Source organism: Armigeres subalbatus, chromosome 3 (assembly GCF_024139115.2).
Source record: "Armigeres subalbatus isolate Guangzhou_Male chromosome 3, GZ_Asu_2, whole genome shotgun sequence".
NCBI lineage: Eukaryota > Metazoa > Arthropoda > Insecta > Diptera > Culicidae > Armigeres > Armigeres subalbatus.
In genome coordinates this window covers 211,568,513-211,591,483 of record NC_085141.1, presented here as the reverse complement: position 1 = coordinate 211,591,483, position 22,971 = coordinate 211,568,513, and the positions used below count along the sequence as shown (strand labels likewise).

The window sequence follows — 22,971 nt, the reverse complement described above, 5'->3', positions numbered from 1 at the left end:
GAATTTCCCAAGTCAGGTCAATCAAAGTTTCAATACGGAAGTGTGACTCCGGGGAAGGAATAAAAAATATGCAAAAAATTCCATAAATCATTTGGAAGTGTATAATAATAAAATCAATAAAAATCTTTCAGCATAATTTCAATATCTCATAAGTTTTCCCTGGTTTTCCCGAATTTTACATGAATTAGATGGTGAAGCGTTACGAAGCGCGAAAGAGGGAAGCGAAGGAAATATAAACGTAACGTTCCAGTCTTTGACGATCGGTATGATACAAGGCCCTCGGTCGGCGCGACCTACCCACGTATACGAGGAGATCTACGATAATGTTAGCAAGCTGCGCTTTTGTATGTTTTCTGCATGGTCATAATAAATAATTAGGTATAGTATGGGTGCGGAATCAGACATTGCAAATAGTAAGACATTGCAAAATTACGAATTATGAATGAAAATTATGTTTCAGAGACCTACATTATTCTTTTGATCGAGTTATGCTGAATCCTCATACCGGGAATATGAATATGATAAACATTATCAGCTTCAATGAAGCATCAGCTGCCCCCTCAGCTATACGATCTTGTCGCACGCACGATTGCAGCGCAACAACCATGCAACACTCTTGCAAACCTTGACATATTTTCAATTGGGCAAAATATGGTCGTGAAACATAACATTCTTTTATGTAATCAACATTACTGCTCTCAATATGAAATTTTAATAGTTAGTCCATTTCCACCGGAATGAAAACATTAGATAAAATTCATTTGAAAATACATATAAGACTTAGTTCATATGAGTAACATAATGATCGCAATAATTTATACGTCTTTTTCGAAAATATGTCCAGTATTTCATCCTTTGTATGCAGATACCAACGACCGTGTTTCCACAGTTCGACTTTTATTTTTGCGTTGCATGAAATTGTTCGGTTAGAAAGACTAATCGTTCTGCACACGGCTTGCAGAACGGTTGGTTGAGAATAGATCCCGCATGATAGAATTTCAAATATAGGAAATTGAGAACACATGACTTTAGAAATTTAGGATTTCCGAATCGAGTGAAAAATAAGGCTTCGATATAAAACAAATAAGACAAATAAGATAAATACGACAAATAAGATAAATATGAAAGATATGACAAATATGAAAAATAAGACAAATAAGACAAATAAGACAAATAAGACAAATAGGACAAATAAGACAAATAAGACAGATAAGACAAATAAGACAGATAAGACAAATAAGACAAATAAGACAGATAAGACAAATAAGACAAATAAGACAAATAAGACAAATAAGACAAATAAGACAAATAAGACAGATAAGACAAATAAGACAAATAAGACAGATAAGACAGATAAGACAAATAAGACAAATAAGACAAATAAGACAAATAAGACAAATAAGACAAATAAGACAAATAAGACAAATAAGACAAATAAGACAAATAAGACAAATAAGACAGATAAGACAAATAACACAAATAAGACAAATAAGACAAATAAGACAAAGAAGACAAAGAAGACAAAGACGACAAATAAAACAAATAAGACAAATACGACAAATAAGACAGATAAGACAAATAAGACTAATAAGACTAATACGACTAATAAGACTTATAAGACAAATAAGACACATAAGACAAACACGACAAATAAGACAAATAAGACAAATAAGACAAATAAGACAAATAAGACAAATAAGACTTATAAGACAAATAAGACACATAAGACAAATAACACAAATAAGACAAAGACAAATAAGACAAATAAGACAAATAGAACAAATAAGACAAATAAGACAAATAAGACAAATACGACAAATAAGACAGATAAGACAAATAAGACAAATAAGACAAAAAAGGCAAATAAGGCAAATAAGACAAATAAGACAAATTAGAGAAATAAGACAAATAAGATAAATAAGACAAATAAGACAAATAAGAAAAATAAGACAAATAAGACAAATAAGACAAATAAGACAAATAAGACAAATAAGACACATAAGACAAATAAGACAAATAAGACAAATAAGACAAATAAGACAAATAAGACAAATAAGACAAATAAGACAAATAAGACAAATAAGACAAATAAGACAAATAAGACAAATAAGACAGATAAGACAAATAAGACAAATATGACAAATATGACAAATAAACAAATGAGCCAAATAAGACAAATAAGACAAATAAGACAAATAAGACAAATAAGACAAATAAGAGAAATTAGACAAATAAGACAAATAAGACAAATAAGACAAATAAGACAAATAAGACAAATAAGACAAATAAGACAAATAAGACACATAAGACAAATAAGACAAATAAGAAAAATAAGACAAATAAGACAAATAAGACAAATAAGTCATATAAGACAAATAAGACAAATATGACAAATAAGACAGATAAGACAAATAAGACAAATAAGACAAATAAAACAAATAAAACAAATAAGACGAATTAGACAACTAAGACATAAAAGACAAATAAGAGAAATAAGACAAAAAAGACAAATAAGACAGAAAAAGACAAATAAAACAAATACAACAAATAAGACAAAAAAGACGAATTAGACAAATAAGACAAATAAGACAAATAAGACAAATAAGACAAATAAGACAAATAAGACAAATAAGACAAATAAGACAGATAAGACAAATAAGACAAATAAGACAAATAAGACAAATAAGACAAATAAGACAAATAAGACACATAAGACAAATAAGACAAATAAGACAAATAAGACAAATAAGACAAATAAGACAAATAAGACAAATAAGACAAATAAGACAAATAAGACAAGACAAATAAGACAAATAAGACAAATAAGACAAATAAGACAAATAAGACAAATAAGACAAATAAGACACATAAGACAAATAAGACAAATAAGACAAATAAGACAAATAAGACAAATAAGACAAATAAGACAAATAAGACAGATAAGACAAATAACACAAATAAGATAAATAAGACAAATAAGACAAATAAGACAAATAAGACAAATAAGACAAATAGAACAAATAAGACAAATAAGACAAATAAGACAAATACGACAAATAAGACAGATAAGACAAATAAGACAAATAAGACAAATAAGGCAAATAAGGCAAATAAGACAAATAAGACAAATTAGAGAAATAAGACAAATAAGATAAATAAGACAAAAAAGACAAATAAGAAAAATAAGACAAATAAGACAAATAAGACAAATAAGTCAAATAAGACAAATAAGACAAATAAGAGAAATAAGACAAATAAGACAAATAAGACAAATAAGACAAATAAGACAAATAAGACAACTAAGACAAATAAGACAAATAAGACAAATAAGACAAATAAGACAAATAAGACAAATAAGACAAATAAGACAAATAAGACAAATAAGACAAATAAGACAAATAAGACAAATAAGACAAATAAGACAATTAAGACAAATAAGACAAATAAGACAAATAAGACAAATAAGACAAATAAGACAAATAAGACAAATAAGACAAATAAGACAAATAAGACAAATAAGACAGATAAGACAAATAAGACAAATAAGACAGATAAGACAGATAAGACAAATAAGACAAATAAGACAAATAAGACAAATAAGACAAATAAGACAAATAAGACAAATAAGACAAATAAGACAAATAAGACAAATAAGACAAATAAGACAGATAAGACAAATAACACAAATAAGACAAATAAGACAAATAAGACAAATAGAACAAATAAGACAAATAAGACAAATAAGACAAATAAGACAAATACGACAAATAAGACAGATAAGACAAATAAGACAAATAAGACAAATAAGGCAAATAAGACAAATAAGACAAATAAGACAAATAAGACAAATAAGACAAATAAGACAAATAAGACAAATAAGACAAATAAGACAAATAAGACAAATAAGACAAATAAGACAAATAAGACAAATAAGACACATAAGACAAATAACACAAATAAGACAAAGACAAATAAGACAAATAAGACAAATAGAACAAATAAGACAAATAAGACAAATACGACAAATAAGACAGATAAGACAAATAAGACAAATAAGACAAAAAAGGCAAATAAGGCAAATAAGACAAATAAGACAAATTAGAGAAATAAGACAAATAAGATAAATAAGACAAATAAGACAAATAAGAAAAATAAGACAAATAAGACAAATAAGACAAATAAGACAAATAAGACAAATAAGACACATAAGACAAATAAGACAAATAAGACAAATAAGACAAATAAGACAAATAAGACAAATAAGACAAATAAGACAAATAAGACAAATAAGACAAATAAGACAAATAAGACAGATAAGACAAGTAAGACAAATATGACAAATAAGACAAATAAGACAAATAAGACAAATAAGAGAAATAAGACAAATAAGACAAATAAGACAAATAAGACAAATAAGAGAAATTAGACAAATAAGACAAATAAGACAAATAAGACAAATAAGACAAATAAGACAAATAAGACAAATAAGACACATAAGACAAATAAGACAAATAAGAAAAATAAGACAAATAAGACAAATAAGACAAATAAGTCATATAAGACAAATAAGACAAATATGACAAATAAGACAGATAAGACAAATAAGACAAATAAGACAAATAAGAGAAATAAGACAAATAAGACAAATAAGACAAATAAGACAAATAAGACAAATAAGAGAAATAAGACAAATAAGACAAATAAGACAAATAAGACAAATAAGACAAATAGAACAAATAAGACAAATAAGACAAATAAGACAAATAAGACAAATAAGACAAATAAGACAAATAAGACAAATAAGACAAATAAGACAAATAAGACAAATAAGACAGATAAGACAAATAAGACAAATAAGACAAATAAGACAAATAAGACAAATAAGACAAATAAGACACATAAGACAAATAAGACAAATAAGACAAATAAGACAAATACGACAAATAAGACAAATAAGACAAATAAGACAAATAAGACAAGACAAATAAGACAAATAAGACAAATAAGACAAATAAGACAAATAAGACAAATAAGACAAATAAGACACATAAGACAAATAAGACAAATAAGACAAATAAGACAAATAAGACAAATAAGACAAATAAGACAAATAAGACAGATAAGACAAATAACACAAATAAGATAAATAAGACAAATAAGACAAATAAGACAAATAAGACAAATAAGACAAATAGAACAAATAAGACAAATAAGACAAATAAGACAAATACGACAAATAAGACAGATAAGACAAATAAGACAAATAAGACAAATAAGGCAAATAAGGCAAATAAGACAAATAAGACAAATTAGAGAAATAAGACAAATAAGATAAATAAGACAAAAAAGACAAATAAGAAAAATAAGACAAATAAGACAAATAAGACAAATAAGTCAAATAAGACAAATAAGACAAATAAGAGAAATAAGACAAATAAGACAAATAAGACAAATAAGACAAATAAGACAAATAAGACAACTAAGACAAATAAGACAAATAAGACAAATAAGACAAATAAGACAAATAAGACAAATAAGACAAATAAGACAAATAAGACAAATAAGACAAATAAGACAAATAAGACAAATAAGACAAATAAGACAATTAAGACAAATAAGACAAATAAGACAAATAAGACAAATAAGACAAATAAGACAAATAAGACAAATAAGACAAATAAGACAAATAAGACAAATAAGACAAATAAGACAAATAAGACAAATAAGACAAATAAGACAAATAAGACAAATAAGACAAATAAGACAAATAAGACAAATAAGACAAATAAGACAAATAAGACAAATAAGACAAATAAGACAAATAAGACAAATAAGACAAATAAGACAAATCAGACAAATAAGACAAATAAGACAAATAAGACAAATAAGACAAATAAGGAATTCCCGGAGGAACTTCCGGAGGAATTCCTGGGGGAACTTCCGGAGGAATTCCTGGAGGAACTTCTGGAGGAATTCCTGGATGAACTTCCGGAGGAATTCCTGGATGAACTTCCGGAGGAATTCCTGGAGGAACTTCCGGAGGAACTTCCGGAGGAATTTCTGGAGGAACTTCCGGAGGAATTCCTGGAGGAGCTTCCGGTGGAATTCCTGGAGGAACTTCCGGAGGAATTCCTGGAGGAACTTCCGGAGGAATTCCTGGAGGAACTTCCGGAGGAATTCCTGGAGGAACTTCCGGAGGAATTCCTGGAGGAACTTCCGGAGGAACTTCCGGAGGAATTCCTGGAGGAACTTCCGGAGGAATTCCTGGAGGAACTTCCGGAGGAATTCCTGGAGGAACTTCCGGAGGAATTCCTGGAGGAACTTCCGGAGGAATTCCTGGAGGAACTTCCGGAGGAATTCCTGGAGGAACTTCCGGAGGAATTCCTGACGGAACTTCCGGAGGAATTCCTGGAGGAACTTCCGGAGGAATTCCTGGAGGAACTTCCGGAGGAATTCCTGGAGGAACTTCCGGAGGAATTCCTGGAGGAACTTCCGGAGGAATTCCTGGAGGAACTTCCGGAGGAATTCCTGGAGGAACTTCCGGAGGAATTCCTGGAGGAACTTCCGGAGGAATTCCTGGAGGAACTTCCGGAGGAATTCCTGGAGGAACTTCCGGAGGAATTCCTGGAGGAACTTCCGGAGGAATTCCTGGAGCAACTTCCGGAGGAATTCCTGGAGGAACTTCCGGAGGAATTCCTGGAGGAACTTCCGGAGGAATTCCTGGAGGAACTTCCGGAGGAATTCCTGGAGGAACTTCCGGAGGAATTCCTGGAGGAACTTTCGAAGAATTCCTGGAGGAACTTCCGGAGGAATTCCTGGAGGAACTTCCGGAGGAATTCCTGGAGGAACTTCCGGAGGAATTCCTGGAGGAACTTCCGGAGGAATTCCTGGAGGAACTTCCGGAGGAATTCCTGGAGGAACTTCCGGAGGAATTCCTGGAGGAACTTCCGGAGGAATTCCTGGAGGAACTTCCGGAGGAATTCCTGGAGGAACTTCCGGAGGAATTCCTGGAGGAACTTCCGGAGGAATTCCTGGAGGAACTTCCGGAGGAATTCCTGGAGGAACTTCCGGAGGAATTCCTGGAGGAACTTCCTGAGGAATTTCTGAAGGAACTTCCGGAGGAATTCCTGGAGGAACTTCCGGAGGAATTCCAGGAGGAACTTCCGGAGGAATTCCAGGAGGAACTTCCGGAGGAATTTCTGGAGGAGCTTCCAGAGGAATTCCTGGAGGAACTTCCAGAGGAATTCCTGGAGGAACTTCCGGAGGAATTCCTGAAGGAACTTCCAGAGGAATTCCTGGAGGAACTTCCAGAGGAATTCCTGGAGGAACTTCCGGAGGAATTCCTGGAGGAACTTCCGGAGGAATTCCTGGAGGAACTTCCGGAGGAATTCCTGGAGGAACTTTCGTAGGAATTCCGGGAGGAACTTCCGGAGGAACTTCCGGAGGAATTCCTGGAGGAACTTCTGGAGGAATTCCTGGAGGAACTTCCGGAGGAATTCCTGGAGGAACTTCCGGAGGAATTCCTGGAGGAACTTCCCGAGGAATTCCTGGAGGAACTTCCGGAGGAATTCCTGGAGAAACTTCCGGAAGAACTTCCTGGAGGAACTTCCGGAGGAATTCCTGGAGGAACTTCCGGAGGAATTCCTGGAGGAACTTCCGGAGGAATTCCTGGAGGAACTTCCGGAGGAATTCCTGGAGGAACTTCCGGAGGAATTCCTGGAGGAACTTCCGGAGGAATTCCTGGAGGAACTTCCGGAGGAATTCCTGGAGGAACTTCCGGAGGAATTCCTGGAGGAACTTCCGGAGGAATTCCTGGAGGAACTTCCGGAGGAATTCCTGGAGGAACTTCCGGAGGAATTCCTGGAGGAACTTCCGGAGGAATTCCTGGAGGAACTTCCGGAGGAATTCCTGGAGGAACTTCCGGAGGAATTCCTGGAGGAACTTCCGGAGGAATTCCTGGAGGAACTTCCGGAGGAATTCCTGGAGGAACTTCCGGAGGAATTCCTGGAGGAACTTCCGGAGGAATTCCTGGAGAAACTTCCGGAGGAATTCCTGGAGGAACTTCCGGAGGAATTCCTGGAGGAACTTCCGGAGGAATTCCTGGAGGAACTTCCGGAGGAATTCCTGGAGGAACTTCCGGAGGAATTCCTGGAGGAACTTCCGGAGGAATTCCTGGAGGAACTTCCGGAGGAATTCCTGGAGGAACTTCCGGAGGAATTCCTGGAGGAACTTCCGGAGGAATTCCTGGAGGAACTTCCGGAGGAATTCCTGGAGGAACTTCCGGAGGAATTCCTGGAGAAATTCCTGGAGGAGCTTTCGGAGGAATTCCTGGAGGAACTTCGGAAGGAATTACTGGAGGAACTTCCGGAGGAATTCCTGGAGGAACTTCCGGAGGAATTCCTGGAGGAACTTCCGGAGGAATTCCTGGAGGAACTTCCGGAGGAATTCCTGGAGGAACTTCCGGAGGAATTCCTGGAGGAACTTCCGGAGGAATTCCTGGAGGAACCTCCAGAGGAATTGCTGGAGGAACTTCTGCATGAACTTCCGGAGAAATTCTTAGAGGGATTTCCGAAGGAATTCCTGGAGGAATATCCGGAGGAATACCTGGAGGAATCTCCGGAAGAATTCCTGGAGGAATCTCCGGAGGAGTTCCTGGAGGAACTTCCATAGGATTAGTCTTATTTATTTTATTTGTCTTATTTGTCTTATTTATCTTATTTGTCTCATTTGTCTTATTTGTCTAATTCGTCTTATTTGTCTTATTTGTCTTATTTGTCTTATTTGTCTTATTTGTCTTATTTGTCTTATTTGTCTTATTTGTCTTATTTGTCTTATTTTTCATATTTGTCATATCTTTCATATTTATCTTATTTGTCCTATTTATCTTATTTGTATTATTTGCCTTATTTGTTTTATATCGAAGCCTTATTTTTCACTCGATTCGGAAATCCTAAATTTCTAAAGTCATGTGTTCTCAATTTCCTATATTTGAAATTCTATCATGCGGGATCTATTCTCAACCAACCGTTCTGCAAGCCGTGTGCAGAACGACTAGTCTTTCCTAACCGAACAATTTCATGCAACGCAAAAATAAAAAGTCGAACTGTGGAAACACGGTCGTTGGTATCTGCATACAAAGGATGAAATACTGGACATATTTTCGAAAAGACGTATAAATTATTGCGATCATTAGACGAATCCAAGTAAAAATAAGAAGAAGACACACGACGGTGTTAACTTTGACAGATCCTACAGCTCAGCATAGGGAGATCATTTTAAAATGCTTATAATAAATTCTAGACAAATTGTAATTAAAATCTGATTGATGTACGGTACGGAAAAGTTCCGAATTACATATCTGGAAGCTTATCTCAATTTTTGAATTTTTTCCAAAACGTATCTATCATACAGTTCGGAACTTTTTCCGTATCATACATCAATCAGATTTTAATTACATTTTGTCTAGAATTTATTATAAGCATTTTAAAATGATCTCCCTATGCTGAGCTGTAGGATCTGTCAAAGTTAACACCGTCGTGTGTCTTCTTCTTATTTTTACTTGGATTCGTCTATTATGTTACTCATATGAACTAAGTCTTATATGTATTTTCAAATGAATTTTATCTAATGTTTTCATTCCGGTGGAAATGGACTAACTATTAAAATTTCATATTGAGAGCAGTAATGTTGATTACATAAAAGAATGTTATGTTTCACGACCATATTTTGCCCAATTGAAAATATGTCAAGGTTTGCAAGAGTGTTGCATGGTTGTTGCGCTGCAATCGTGCAAAAGTGACAAGATCGTATAGCTGAGGGGGCAGCTGATGCTTCATTGAAGCTGATAATGTTTATCATATTCATATTCCCGGTATGAGGATTCAGCATAACTCGATCAAAAGAATAATGTAGGTCTCTGAAACATAATTTTCATTCATAATTCGTAATTTTGCAATGTCTTACTATTTGCAATGTCTGATTCCGCACCCATACTATACCTAATTATTTATTATGACCATGCAGAAAACATGCAAAAGCGCAGCTTGCTAACATTATCGTAGATCCCCTCGTATACGTGGGTAGGTCGCGCCGACCGAGGGCCTTGTATCATACCGATCGTCAAAGACTGGAACGTTACGTTTATATTTCCTTCGCTTCCCTCTTTCGCGCTTCGTAACGCTTCACCATCTAATTCATGTATAATTCGGGAAAACCAGGGAAAACTTATGAGATATTGAAATTATGCTGAAAGATTTTTATTGATTTTATTATTATACACTTCCAAATGATTTATGGCATTTTTTGCATATTTTTTATTCCTTCCCCGGAGTCACACTTCCGTATTGAAACTTTGATTGACCTGACTTGGGAAATTCGTAGTTTTTCCGGGAAAACTGAATTTATTCGCACAAGTAATGGAACAAACATATCCTTTAGACTTGTGTCAACAGTTTAGAACATAAAAATACATATGTCACCGCTTTGAATTTTGCGTAATTCGCGGGAAAAGTCGTTGGGTGGTAAAATTGTGTGCACCTTGCGGCAGTCCCCGAAGTATCCTGGAAAATCCCGGAAAAACTTTCACATTGTTTTTCACCCATTTCAAAGAATATAAAATTCCTGATGTAGTGATTGTCTCGGTGGTCGAATATTTCAATCAGTTTGGTCAAAATAGTTGTTCTAAAATCAGCGTTACGCCACTCTCCCATATAAATTGCTCATAGCGCAAACCCACGAGACGGTGGCCTTAAGAGAAGAAAAAACACTTCCCGACGGAAATCACACGGGGGACAAAATGCTTTCAATAACACCTGTTAAAGCATTTTTATACACATCCAACAGTTCTTGATCACGTTACTTGAAGCGATCAAGCGTTTGCTTCAATTCTCAATCAATATATTGCATTTTGTTCATTGTTAGCGCTCAAGAAGTTGGAACGCCAGAAATATTTTTTCTTCGACAGCCTTTGCGAGAAGGCCGAGCGGACGATTTTTATCACGAAATGAACACCAATCTAATCTATAAACAGAATTAGATGTACAACAATTTCACATAAAGATTAGATCACATGTAAATTTCATATTTTTTTAGTGTGTAGGTTCTCCCGATGAAATTTCATAGCAAAATGTTTACATTGTGCTGTAATAATGCAAAAATGGCTGGAGGGTCCACTATTGGTTGGGGGTCCACTATTGGGTACTTTCTTCTTCTTCTTCTTATTGGCATTACATCCCCACACTGGGACTGAGCCGCCTCGCAGCTTAGTGTTCATTAAGCACTTCCACAGTTATTAACTGCGAGGTTTCTAAGCCAGGTTACCATTTTTGCATTCGTATATCATGAGGCTAACACGATGATACTTTTATGCCCAGGGAAGTCGAGACAATTTCCAATCCGAAAATTGCCTAGACCGGCACCGGGAATCGAACCCAGCCACCCTCAGCATGGTGTTGCTTTGTAGCCGCGCGTTTTATCGCACGGCTAAGGAGGGCCCTTGGGTACTTTACCCTACGTTAGCCAGGCAAACTCTAATCTTCTCGCGGTTTTCTGCACAACATTCTGTATTAAATTATTCAAGATCTGAATGAGTATCATAGTTCTTCACTGTAAGTTGTGACGTCCAACTGCAATTCACTGTTTTTGGGTGTTTCTGCATACATTTTTGCATATAAACTTCCAACGAGTTTAGCACCGCCCAAACGTTGACCGATTTGGCTGAAATTTTGTTCAGAGCATCAGGGCATCAAATAGAACCGAATAAGAGGGCGGCCCATCAAAAAAATTGGGAAATTTTTTTTCCCATACTAATTTGAGCCACCCTAATTAGTGTAAATCGAATTCAAGTGCTGGAAATTTTCGACGTTCTAATGAACTTGGATGCTTCGAAGGGACCTGGACCTGATCCGATTTCACCCAGTATTCAAGAAAAATCTAGTAAAAGAACTCACTATTCCTTTATTTTGGCTTTTTAATAAGTCACTGGATTTGCTGGGAATCAACGTCAGGTTATGACTTCATGAACATTCGTTGGTAATCAAGTGGAATACTTCCACGCAACAGGCGAACCTGGATATAATGCTCCTCTCAACCATGATGTGCCTTCAACATCCAGAGCTGTTAAAAGTCAATATCTGGATGCTCCTTCCGGCTCGCACGTAAAAAGTTAGGTCTCAGAGATCAAAATCTCATACTGAGAGTACTGAAGACGAAGTGTTTGGATACACTAACTTTGGCAAGCTTTTTTACGACCCGCAGTATGCACCGACAACGACATAGAAGATAATACGACTCGATACAATCGGCAACGACCTGGGCGACGAATAAAGGATCGCGATTGGAAGCTTGGAACATGGAACTGCAAGCCGCTAGGTTTCGCAGATTGAGACAGGATGATCTACGATGAATTGCATCCCCGCAACTTCGATGTCGTGGAGCTGCAGGAGATTTGCTGGACAGGACAGAAAGTGTGGAAAAGCGGGCATCGAGCGGCTACCTTCTACCAAAGCTGTGGCACCACCAACGAGCTAGGAACCGGCTTCATAGTGCTGGGAAAGATGCGCCAACGCGTGATTGGGTGGCAGCTGGAGCAGACAGCTGGAGCAGACATACGATGGATGCCCACTGCGGGACGTCAAAATCGTCATCGGTGACATGAACGTTCAGGTAGGAAGGGAGGAAATGTATAGACCGGTCATCCGGCCGGATAGTCTGCATAGTCGGAGTCGGAGTCGTCCGCCGCGGCTTAACATTGGGCGGCTACAAGACGGTAGACTAGCCCAAGCCTACGCGCAGCAGCTGGAAGTGGCACTTCCAACGGAAGAGCAGCTTGGCGCAGCATATCTTGAAGATGGCTGGAGAGATATTCGATCCGCCATTGGAAGCACCGCAACCGCTGCACTTGGCACAGTGGCTCTGGATCAGAGAAACGACTGGTAGGACGGCGAATGTGAGCAGTTAGTTGAGGAGAAGAATGCAGTATGGGCGAGATTGCTGCACGAGGGCGAACGAGGCACGATATAAACGGGCGCGGAACAGACAAAACTCGATTTTCCGGAGGAAAAAGCGCCAGCAGGAGGATCGAGACCGTGAAGAGACGGAGGAACTGTACCGCGCTAATAACGCACGAAAGTTCTATGAGAAGTTGAACCGTTCACGTAAGGGCCACGTGCCACAGCCCGATATGTGTAAGGACATAAACGGGAACCTTATTGCAAACGAGCGTGAGGTGATCCAAAGGTGGCGGCAGCACTACGAAGAGCACCTGAATGGCGATATGGCAGACAACGGTGGCGGTATGGTAATGAACCTTGGAGCACGCGCGCAGGACATGCGACTTCCGGTTCCGAATCTCCAGGAAATCCAGGAGGAGATCGGCCGGCTAAAAAACAACAAAGCCCCTGGAGTTGACCAACTACCAGGAGAGCTGTTTAAACACGGTGGTGAGGCACTGGCTAGAGTGCTGCACTGGGTAATTACCAAGGTTTGGGAAGATGAGGTTCTGCCGCAGGAGTGGATGGAAGGTGTTGTGTGTCCCATCTACAAAAAGGGCGATAAGCTGGATTGTAGCAACTACCGCGCAATCACATTGCTGAACGCCGCCTACAAGGTACCGTCAACTGGGGGGAAGATGATCATTGAGGTGAAGATGATCATTTGATGTGTCAGTCAAAAGTGCCAAATTTTTTTATGAAACGGTAGTCAACAATATTCTCCGTTCAAGTAATGCTACCGCTAGGTAGAAATCCGAGTTTTTCGATTATAATCATGAAAATGTATTTTGTGGAAGAAAGAGAGAGATAGTCATAAATGACGCTATTTTCGTTTCAAATATTGACTTCGTAGACTTCTTTACGTAGTAAATTCAACATTCATACAGTGTAGTGTACTAGTGTACTAGTATATTTAGACTACTAGGTCATAACGATTTTAGTAGAGCTGTCTTGATCAACTTCACCCCAAACCAGATTACTCAAAAACGTGTGATAATTTAATTTATTTTGATAAATGCGAACGTATTTCAGAAAACTAAAGTTGTTGATTATTGCAACGTATAGCAGTACATGTTTTGAAAATATTTGTTTCGATTTAAAATGTAAACACACATTGTTATTGCATGTTTTGTCTTTAAAATGATCATCTTCCCCCCAGTTGACGGTACTCTCCCAAATTTTATGCCGCCGACTAACACCAATTGCAAGAGAGTTCGTGGGGCAGTACCAGGCGGGATTTATAGGTGAACGTTCTACCAGGTGTTCGCCATACGTCAGGTATTGCAGAAATGCCGCGAATACAACGTGCCCACACATCATCTATTTATCGACTTCAAAGCCGCATATGATACAATCGATCGGAACCAGCTATGGCAGCTAATGCACGAAAACGGATTTCCGGATAAACTGATACGGTTGATCAATGCGACGATGAATCGGGTGATGTGCGTAGTTCGAGTTTCAGGGGCATTCTCGAGTCCCTTCGAAACGCGTAGGGGGTTACGGCAAGGTGATGGTCTTTCGTGTCTGCTATTCAACATCGCTTTGGAGGGAGTAATACGAAGGGCAGGGATTGACACGAGTGGTACGATTTTCACGAAGTCCGTCCAGTTATTTGGTTTCGCCGACGACATTGATATCATGGCACGTAACTTTGAGAGGATGGAGGAAGCCTACATCAGACTGAAAAGCGAAGCTAAACGGATTGGACTAGTCATCAACACGTCGAAGACGAAATACATGATAGGAAGAGGCTCAAGAGAGGTCAATGTGAGCCACCCACCACGAGTTTCTATCGGTGGTGACGAAATCGAGGTGGTTGAAGAATTCGTGTACTTGGGCTCACTGGTGACCGCCGATAACGATACCAGCAGAGAAATTCGGAGACGCATAGTGGCTGGAAATCGTACGTACTTTGACTCCGCAAGACGCTTCGATCGAATAGAGTTCGCCGCCATACCAAACTGACTATCTACAAAACGCTTATAAGACCGGTAGTTCTCTACGGACACGAGACCTGGACGATGCTCGTGGAGGACCAACGCGCACTGTGAGTTTTCGAAAGGAAAGTGTTGCGTACCATCTATGGTGGGTTGCAGATGGCGGACGGTACGTGGAGGAGGCGAATGAACCACGAGTTGCATCAGCTGTTGGGAGAACCATCCATCGTTCACACCGCGAAAATCGGAAGACTGCGGTGGGCCGGGCACGTAGCTAGAATGTCGGATAGTAATCCGGTGAAAATGGTTCTCGACAACGATCCGACGGGAACAAGAAGGCGAGGTGCACAGCGGGCAAGGTGGATCGATCAGGTGGAAGACGATGTGCGGACCCTCCGCAGACTGCGTGGCTGGCGAAGTGCAGCCATGGACCGAGCTGAATGGAGAAGACTTTTATGTGCAGCACAGGCCACTCCGGCCTTAGTCTGATAATAAATAAATAAAACATCTAACAAAAATATTTCCCAATTTAACATCTCCTCATGTTTTTGTATGAGACACCTAAACTTTTTAACAGACCCACGCACATAGGAGTACGCAGTGTAAAAGCATGGCCAAAACTATGCTAATCATTTTGTCGGCTGAAAGTGCATTCAATTAACAGCAAAGCGTTTTTTTTTCGAAGATGTGCTTTGTTTGTTCACTTCGACTATATAAATTTGTCATCGGATAATGTTAAAGGATAATGTATTGATATTACAATCAATGAAGCAGATCAGATAAATGCGAAAAATGCGTTTGCTTTTCATCAAAGTCCAGCTATTCTTTGAAAGCGAACCATTTTATGAGCTTTGTCGCTAAAATCATAAATAATTTATTTTTTTCGCCAAGATTTTCTTAGAAAACTTCACTATATTCAAATAAAAACAACTCACGATTGCGTTAGGGTGCGTGAGATGTTTTTCATGGAGCTTATTGAGGAAACTCCAATCTTTCCAACGCTGACAATTTTGTTGCTTGATCGGGTTTGGAACCTAATCAAAAGTTTAATTTTGTAAAACATATTATTGTAAAAAAGGTAAATAAAAACCAGCAATTAATAGCATCATTATGGATCACCTGGAAACAATTTTAGATCGAATCATGCTTGGAAAGGATTTTACATACCCTCATTATTGGTACTTATATTGATTTTCATCTTAAAAATCAATAAAAACCCAGAAAAACACGATAAAACATGAACATTTGTTCATGGACAATAGCGATAAAACTGTAACATGTAAATTATGGTGAAGTTTTGGCAGCCAGCATTGCTCACAAGTAATCAATATTGATCCAAAAATCCCAGGGCAAGTTAGTATTACTATATGAGAGTACAAAAACGAAAAATAATATGGAGATATCTAACAATATTGTTTTTGACTTTTGGCCAGGATTTGGGCTGAAATATACCTTAGTGCCACGTTACAATTATTTTATACGAAATCAACATGAAACAAATAACAAATAAAAATAATGCACTACGGGATATATAAAATTTCGGTCCATCGGTCAAATCCCGCCAATATATTTCCATTGCTTATTGCGCATTTTGTCTACCGCAAATAGTTTGGTGTATTGATGGCTGACCTTTTGTGTAGGATTCTTATCCTATAAGGGCACCCCGAATCAATTAGTGCCATTGGGCATCAACGATTCAATGTCTGCGTCTGGAGCAAACTTGCGACAAATCACAATTATCATTTTATTGCCTACATTAAGGCTTTCTTCTTGGAATCACTTTTGCTTCTATGACTTGAAGTTATGTTTTTAGCTTTTAAGGCTCCCCCAGACAAGAGATCATGTTCTCGTATCATGTGATGCTATGCTATCAATTACGTGTTGAAGTCGGATCCAAAGCAAACACGATTCAATGAAGTAGTGACTTAATCATTAATTGTCTTACAAAATTTGTCTTGGGTGTCTTTCGCAATGTTTGAAGAATTTCAAGGCATTATTCTTTTTGGAAGTTAGTAGTCTTTTAAGGGGCAGTGTAAACTGCGCTCCTAGACCTTGATTGCAAATAATTATGCAATCTGCAAGTAGTCATCACAAGCTTTCTAACCTTCTCTGGGCACAGCGCTGTTGTTGTTAAGAGAATACTGAAACGTGTTGCCATAAGCATGTTCTACCGTCACCCTATTCCGGCTTAATTGATGGTTAAAAACACTTCTAGCTGAGGTGACAAATTTGCTTGTTTGTATGGTTTGAGCAGATCTGTTCTCAGTGGAAACGCGCCGTCACCCAAACATACAAAAGGCAGCTCTTCACCATTCCATTCTTCTTGTGCTGGAAGATTTAGTTTTACTTTCGTTAGTTTGGATTGTGCTAGGACTCCTCCATCCGAAACACGTCCGTTGGTACCAACGTCAACCATTATGAAATCCATGTCCGCATTCACTATCGCGAATAGCACAATGCTGAACCTTTTTTTATAATTAAAATAGTAAGAGCCAGAATGCTTAGGTTTTATAATGTCCACGTGTTTCCATCCATACTTCCTACGATGCGAGGAAAGCCTGTTATTGCTTCGAATTAGTTTGCTTCTATTTTCCTTTTCACGGTTCTGCAAATATAAATGATGCTTCATACAAAAAGTGTGACATAGGGGGAAGGGAGTTGGAAATGACCAATTTTTGCGTTATGTTATTGATGGATCTTCCATTCCAAACATTAGAATACGCATGAATAACGTTATTATAGAAGTATATTAGGTAAGTATTTTTGGATACAATGTGAATTAAACGCCCATCCTGTTACAAATCTTAAATTTTAAAGAGGAAGGGAAGAGTATTTGCTTGGAAGCTGAAGCCACTGATGAGGTATCAGTTTCCGTCGTTGGATTTATATCGTCATCAAAAATGGCCTTCCACTCGCTTCAAAATCAACTTCTGCATAAAATTCTTTATATCAGCCGTATTTTAACGGCACTCTCCAATCTATACTTTCGCATCTAATTGTATAATAAAAATGTACATCTAAGATGGAAATGATCTCCATATCATTATCAATGCTTCGGTATGTTGAACCGTACTCGCTGAGCCCGAACTTTCGTTTCTGCAGCAGGTTGACGTCAATACTAGGCTCTGATTATAATCCTATCGATATCGGGTGTGTGGGAGAATTAAGGGCCAGCTATTGGAATGTTTGTTGTCTAGCCGATTCAAATATTTAGTTTCGAGCCCCTCGCATGGGGCTAGAGTCGTCAACTTGAGCAGGACGATAAACCGCATTACCTGCTCGAAACCTGAAATGGTATCGAAACGAGAGCATGGTATCGAACTCAAAATTCACACTTGACGGAAAATAACATCATTATTACGCTAGTCGAGACAGGTACGAGATACCGTAGACGGCCTTACTGTTGCGGTTGAAATACTTATTTAAAAAATACAAAGGAGTTGATCCAAATGGAATAATACCAAAAAAATGAACCCAAGGTTAAGGCTATGTACGTTGGAATTCAAAGAGGGCGAATCAAACGTCGTTTTGATTGCATAACATTCGTTAGCATTGATTAACCTTCTCAATAGATTGACAATGTTCTTTGGTGTAGTACAACATATTTGAAGGTTCATATTTTACGCTAGAAGGTGCATTACATACTATATAATTAATATGTAATGCATATGAATAAATGATTTTCTGCTTAAATCAGATGTGGGATTAAATGTCGAATTGCCTCAGCGCACTCAATGGCAATTCCCATCACTGTAAGAACGACCTTACCAGCACCAAATGTTCCAATTCAAAGTTCAAGAGCCATTCTAATTACTCGTGCAATGACAGGCGGAACATAAACCACGACGTGCACCCGTCATTATTTTTTTCCCGGGAATAGCAAATGCACTTACGTTCCGCTCGTTTTCGGCTTCCAAGTGTTCGAACGTGAAGGCGCCCAGAAAGCAGTACGCCACCACCATCGCCACCAGAGTCACGTGGGAGAATATGCATGTAAACAGCTTCCACATAAAGCACACAAAGGACATGCACTTGCTGCGCTGCTTCTTCTCGTTCTCGTACGGAATCGGAAGCTGGGCCGGCATCGGCGGGCCTTGGGGTGGTCCGGCGCGTCGGGTCGACATTATTCCCGCTGGTGGAGCCCACCGAAGGCAGCTGAACCAATTCTACAGATGTATCTCTGCCGTTGTCGTCGTTTGGCCGTACGTTTGTAATCTATACTGCGGAAGAGAAATAGGAAAGAGCTACTATTAGGATTTCTGTTTGTAATATGTTTCCTGTGAGCATGACACGCTTAAAGTTAATGCCACACCAGGAGTGCTTTGCCATAAGCGCGGTATGTTAACTAATTTTGCTTGAAGATAGTTTGTACAGGTTCAAAGGAAATGTTGTTAGCACATACATGCTCTTGGTCTTCGTATAGATGATGTTTTGATATGAAGACGCGTTTGAGTTCTTGGAAGTTTCCGATAACGAAATTCTAAATGGTGTAGTTTTGCGTGACTTGGTGCAGCTTGGCAAACAATACAATAAGGTGATGTTAATTTTCTCTTGCACGTTTTCGAGAATTCGTAAATAAACTTGCTGGAAGCAAACATCAAGCCATATTTTCGATTCGTTACACTGAACGCATCGTTTATCAAAGACAGGCGCTTTGCATTGTAAGGTGGAGAGAAGACGGCGAGTGTAACTACCATAATTGATACTTGCCTAACATTTTCCTTGCGGTATACAATAGGACAGCCCCTTATAAAGGAGTGGCAAAAACTACCAATATGTCAATTTCAATTTGGCCGTGCAAAATATGATGAATATACAACTATTAACCTGTACTTTCATAATCGGGGCGTTTTTTGGCGTAATGGGCAGCTTTGCCATATTTTCGTCTCAAAAGTATGATATTAATACATCGTTACAAAGCTCTTGAACAGATCTACGCAATAGGATTGATAACGTAATAAAAGCTCCGTCCAGATTTTACTTTTGATTAGTTTTGTAACAGCATATTTTAAGCAACATTCAACGAACAAAATAGTTTGGTACCCCTCAGTACCCCGCTGTAAAATATCATGCACTACACTGTTGAACTCCTAAGCTTTAAGGACCATACATAAAATTCTGCCCAAATTCTCCATTATGCGATATATATATATATATATATATATATATATATATATATATATATATATATGAATTATTCATTTCAATTCAAAATTCAAATTCAAAATTAGTCCTTTTTTGCCCCTTTCATATATGTACTAAGTATACGTAGAAGCTTTAGGTTCGCTCCAAAAACAAGCTTTTAAAAGAAGCCCCGAATACCAATAGTATTATAAACCAATCGACTCCGTTCGACGAATTTAGATGATATCTGTTTGTGCGTGTATGTGAATGTTCGTATGTGTGTGAGCAAAAAAGTCTAACTCCTTTTCCAGGCATTCATCCAGAAAAGATTTAATCGCAACAGGTTGCATTCCATTATTCCCTGTTGAAAATTGACCAGTTCGGACTATGGGCGCGGTAGTTATGACCAAAATACATTTTTGTACGCTAAACATGTTGAACAAAGTTGAATCGAACTGTCGGCTCAAAACTTATTGCCAAAATACTTTTTTTTAACTAATTCTCGAGAAATATAATCACCGCTAGGTGGATTAATAAGGTTTTTTTGAATAAAATACTTATTGTTCAATTTCAACTGAATCAAATAATAATTATAAGTTACACTTCAATAATGTCACTTCAGGCTTGTATTTAGACATCTGCGATCAATTAAAATTAGCAATTGATGTAGCATTTGAAGAACACAACACGAAAACAGAAAACGAAATAAAGTCATGTCCAAAGAACTTCTTCAATTACGTAAAATCAAAATTTAAATCAGGCAATTTTCCGTAATCCATGTATTTAGATGAACGCGTCGGTAATTGCTCGGAAGACATCTGTAATCTTTTTGGAGATTTCTTCTGAATCCATTAACAATGAAAAATTATTTTCACAACTTAAAAACAGAATTACGAATAAGCAGCATGAATTTTTCAAAGGTCGATCTACCGCTACAAATTTAATAGAATTCATTGATTATTATCTTAATGCAATGGATGATGGTAACAACGTGGAAGCTCTGTACACTGACTTTAGCAAGGCGTTTGATCGCATTGACATTCCAATGTTACTCTTCAAATTGCAAAAAATTGGAATTGAGCCAGGACTCCTCAGATGCACCAAGTTAACTTTCATGTTCCAGTCCGTCGCTCCCGCCAACGTCAGCTCTTCCAGTCTGTCCGACACTCCACAATGTTTGGGCAAAATCGCCCGCTTAAACGTTGCTTCAACCTCCTGAACGACATTGATTGGTTCGATTTTAATTGTAGCAGAACGATATTCAAAATGAGATTAAGGCAAATTTTAAGTTAGCATATAAGTTTTAAACCAGTATGTACAGTTAACACTGAAGCTGAAGATAAAATAAATAAATGAATAAATATAAATAGTACATAGTATCAGGTATTTCTTCACGAACACATTACCAGTTTTCTTACGCTTATAAGCACAAAAAAGCGCAAAAAATGGCGTCTTATAAAACATCGAAAACATGGTAATGGAGTTTTTTTTAGAGACATCACAATGCCAATCAAAATCATTGTTACAGGTCGTAAATAGGTTTCTAAAAATTAAAAGTTTGCAAAAATTATGAGTTCTATATCTCGATGTTTTCCTTCTATATGGACTCATAGTAGATGGTCGCCAGAAATCAAAAAGCACATAAGCAATAAGTTCCGTCAGGAATTCCTCCGGAAGTTCCGTCAGGAATTCCTCCGGAAGTTCCGTCAGGAATTCCTCCGGAAGTTCCGTCAGGAATTCCTCCGGAAGTTCCGTCAGGAATTCCTCTGGAAGTTCCGTCAAGAATTCCTCCGGAAGTTCCGTCAGGAATTCCTCCGGAAGTTCCGTCAGGAATTCCTCCGGAAGTTCCGTCAGGAATTCCTCCGGAAGTTCCGTCAGGAATTCCTCCGGAAGTTCCGTCAGGAATTCCTCCGGAAGTTCCGTCAGGAATTCCTCCGGAAGTTCCGTCAGGAATTCCTCCGGAAGTTCCGTCAGAAATTCCTCCGGAAGTTCCGTCAGGAATTCCTCCGGAAGTTCCGTCAGGAATTCCTCCGGAAGTTCCGTCAGGAATTCCTCCGGAAGTTCCGTCAGGAATTCCTCTGGAAGTTCCGTCAAGAATTCCTCCGGAAGTTCCGTCAGGAATTCCTCCGGAAGTTCCGTCAGGAATTCCTCCGGAAGTTCCGTCAGGAATTCCTCCGGAAGTTCCGTCAGGAATTCCTCCGGAAGTTCCGTCAGGAATTCCTCCGGAAGTTCCGTCAGGAATTCCTCCGGAAGTTCCGTCAGGAATTCCTCCGGAAGTTCCGTCAGGAATTCCTCCGGAAGTTCCGTCAGGAATTCCTCCGGAAGTACCGTCAGGAATTCCTCCGGAAGTTCCGTCAGGAATTCCTCCGGAAGTTCCGTCAGGAATTCCTCCGGAAGTTCCGTCAGGAATTCCTCCGGAAGTTCCGTCAGGAATTCCTCCGGAAGTTCCGTCAGGAATTCCTCCGGAAGTTCCGTCAGGAATTCCTCCGGAAGTTCCGTCAGGAATTCCTCCGGAAGTTCCGTCAAGAATTCCTCCGGAAGTTCCGTCAGGAATTCCTCCGGAAGTTCCGTCAGGAATTCCTCCGGAAGTTCCGTCAGGAATTCCTCCGGAAGTTCCGTCAGGAATTCCTCCGGAAGTTCCGTCAGGAATTCCTCCGGAAATTCCGTCAGGAATTCCTCCGGAAGTTCCGTCAGGAATTCCTCCGGAAGTTCCGTCAGGAATTCCTCCGGAAGTTCCGTCAGGAATTCCTCCGGAAGTTCCGTCAGGAATTCCTCCGGAAGTTCCGTCAGGAATTCCTCCGGAAGTTCCGTCAGGAATTCCTCCGGAAGTTCCGTCAGGAATTCCTCCGGAAGTTCCGTCAGAAATTCCTCCGGAAGTTCCGTCAGGAAGTTCTCCGGAAGTTCTGTCAGGAATTCCT

At 38.6% G+C, this 22,971-nt stretch overlaps 2 protein-coding genes across 2 annotated transcripts in view; both read right to left on the bottom strand.

Moving 5' to 3' along the window:
- Positions 1-22,971, bottom strand: part of LOC134219102 (uncharacterized) — a 434,839-nt gene that overhangs the window by 365,270 nt on the left and 46,598 nt on the right. Inside the window, exon 2 of the mRNA XM_062697795.1 lies at positions 18,823-19,149. Within this exon, the coding sequence (XP_062553779.1) occupies positions 18,823-19,053 (231 nt within the window). The 5' untranslated portion in view covers positions 19,054-19,149. The remainder of the gene's footprint in view (positions 1-18,822; positions 19,150-22,971) is intronic.
- Positions 6,039-6,617, bottom strand: LOC134228130 (sericin-2-like; the record flags this gene model as incomplete). Its single annotated transcript, XM_062709909.1, has 1 exon — positions 6,039-6,617. A coding segment is annotated over one exon (579 nt), but the record flags the coding sequence as incomplete, so codon positions are not given.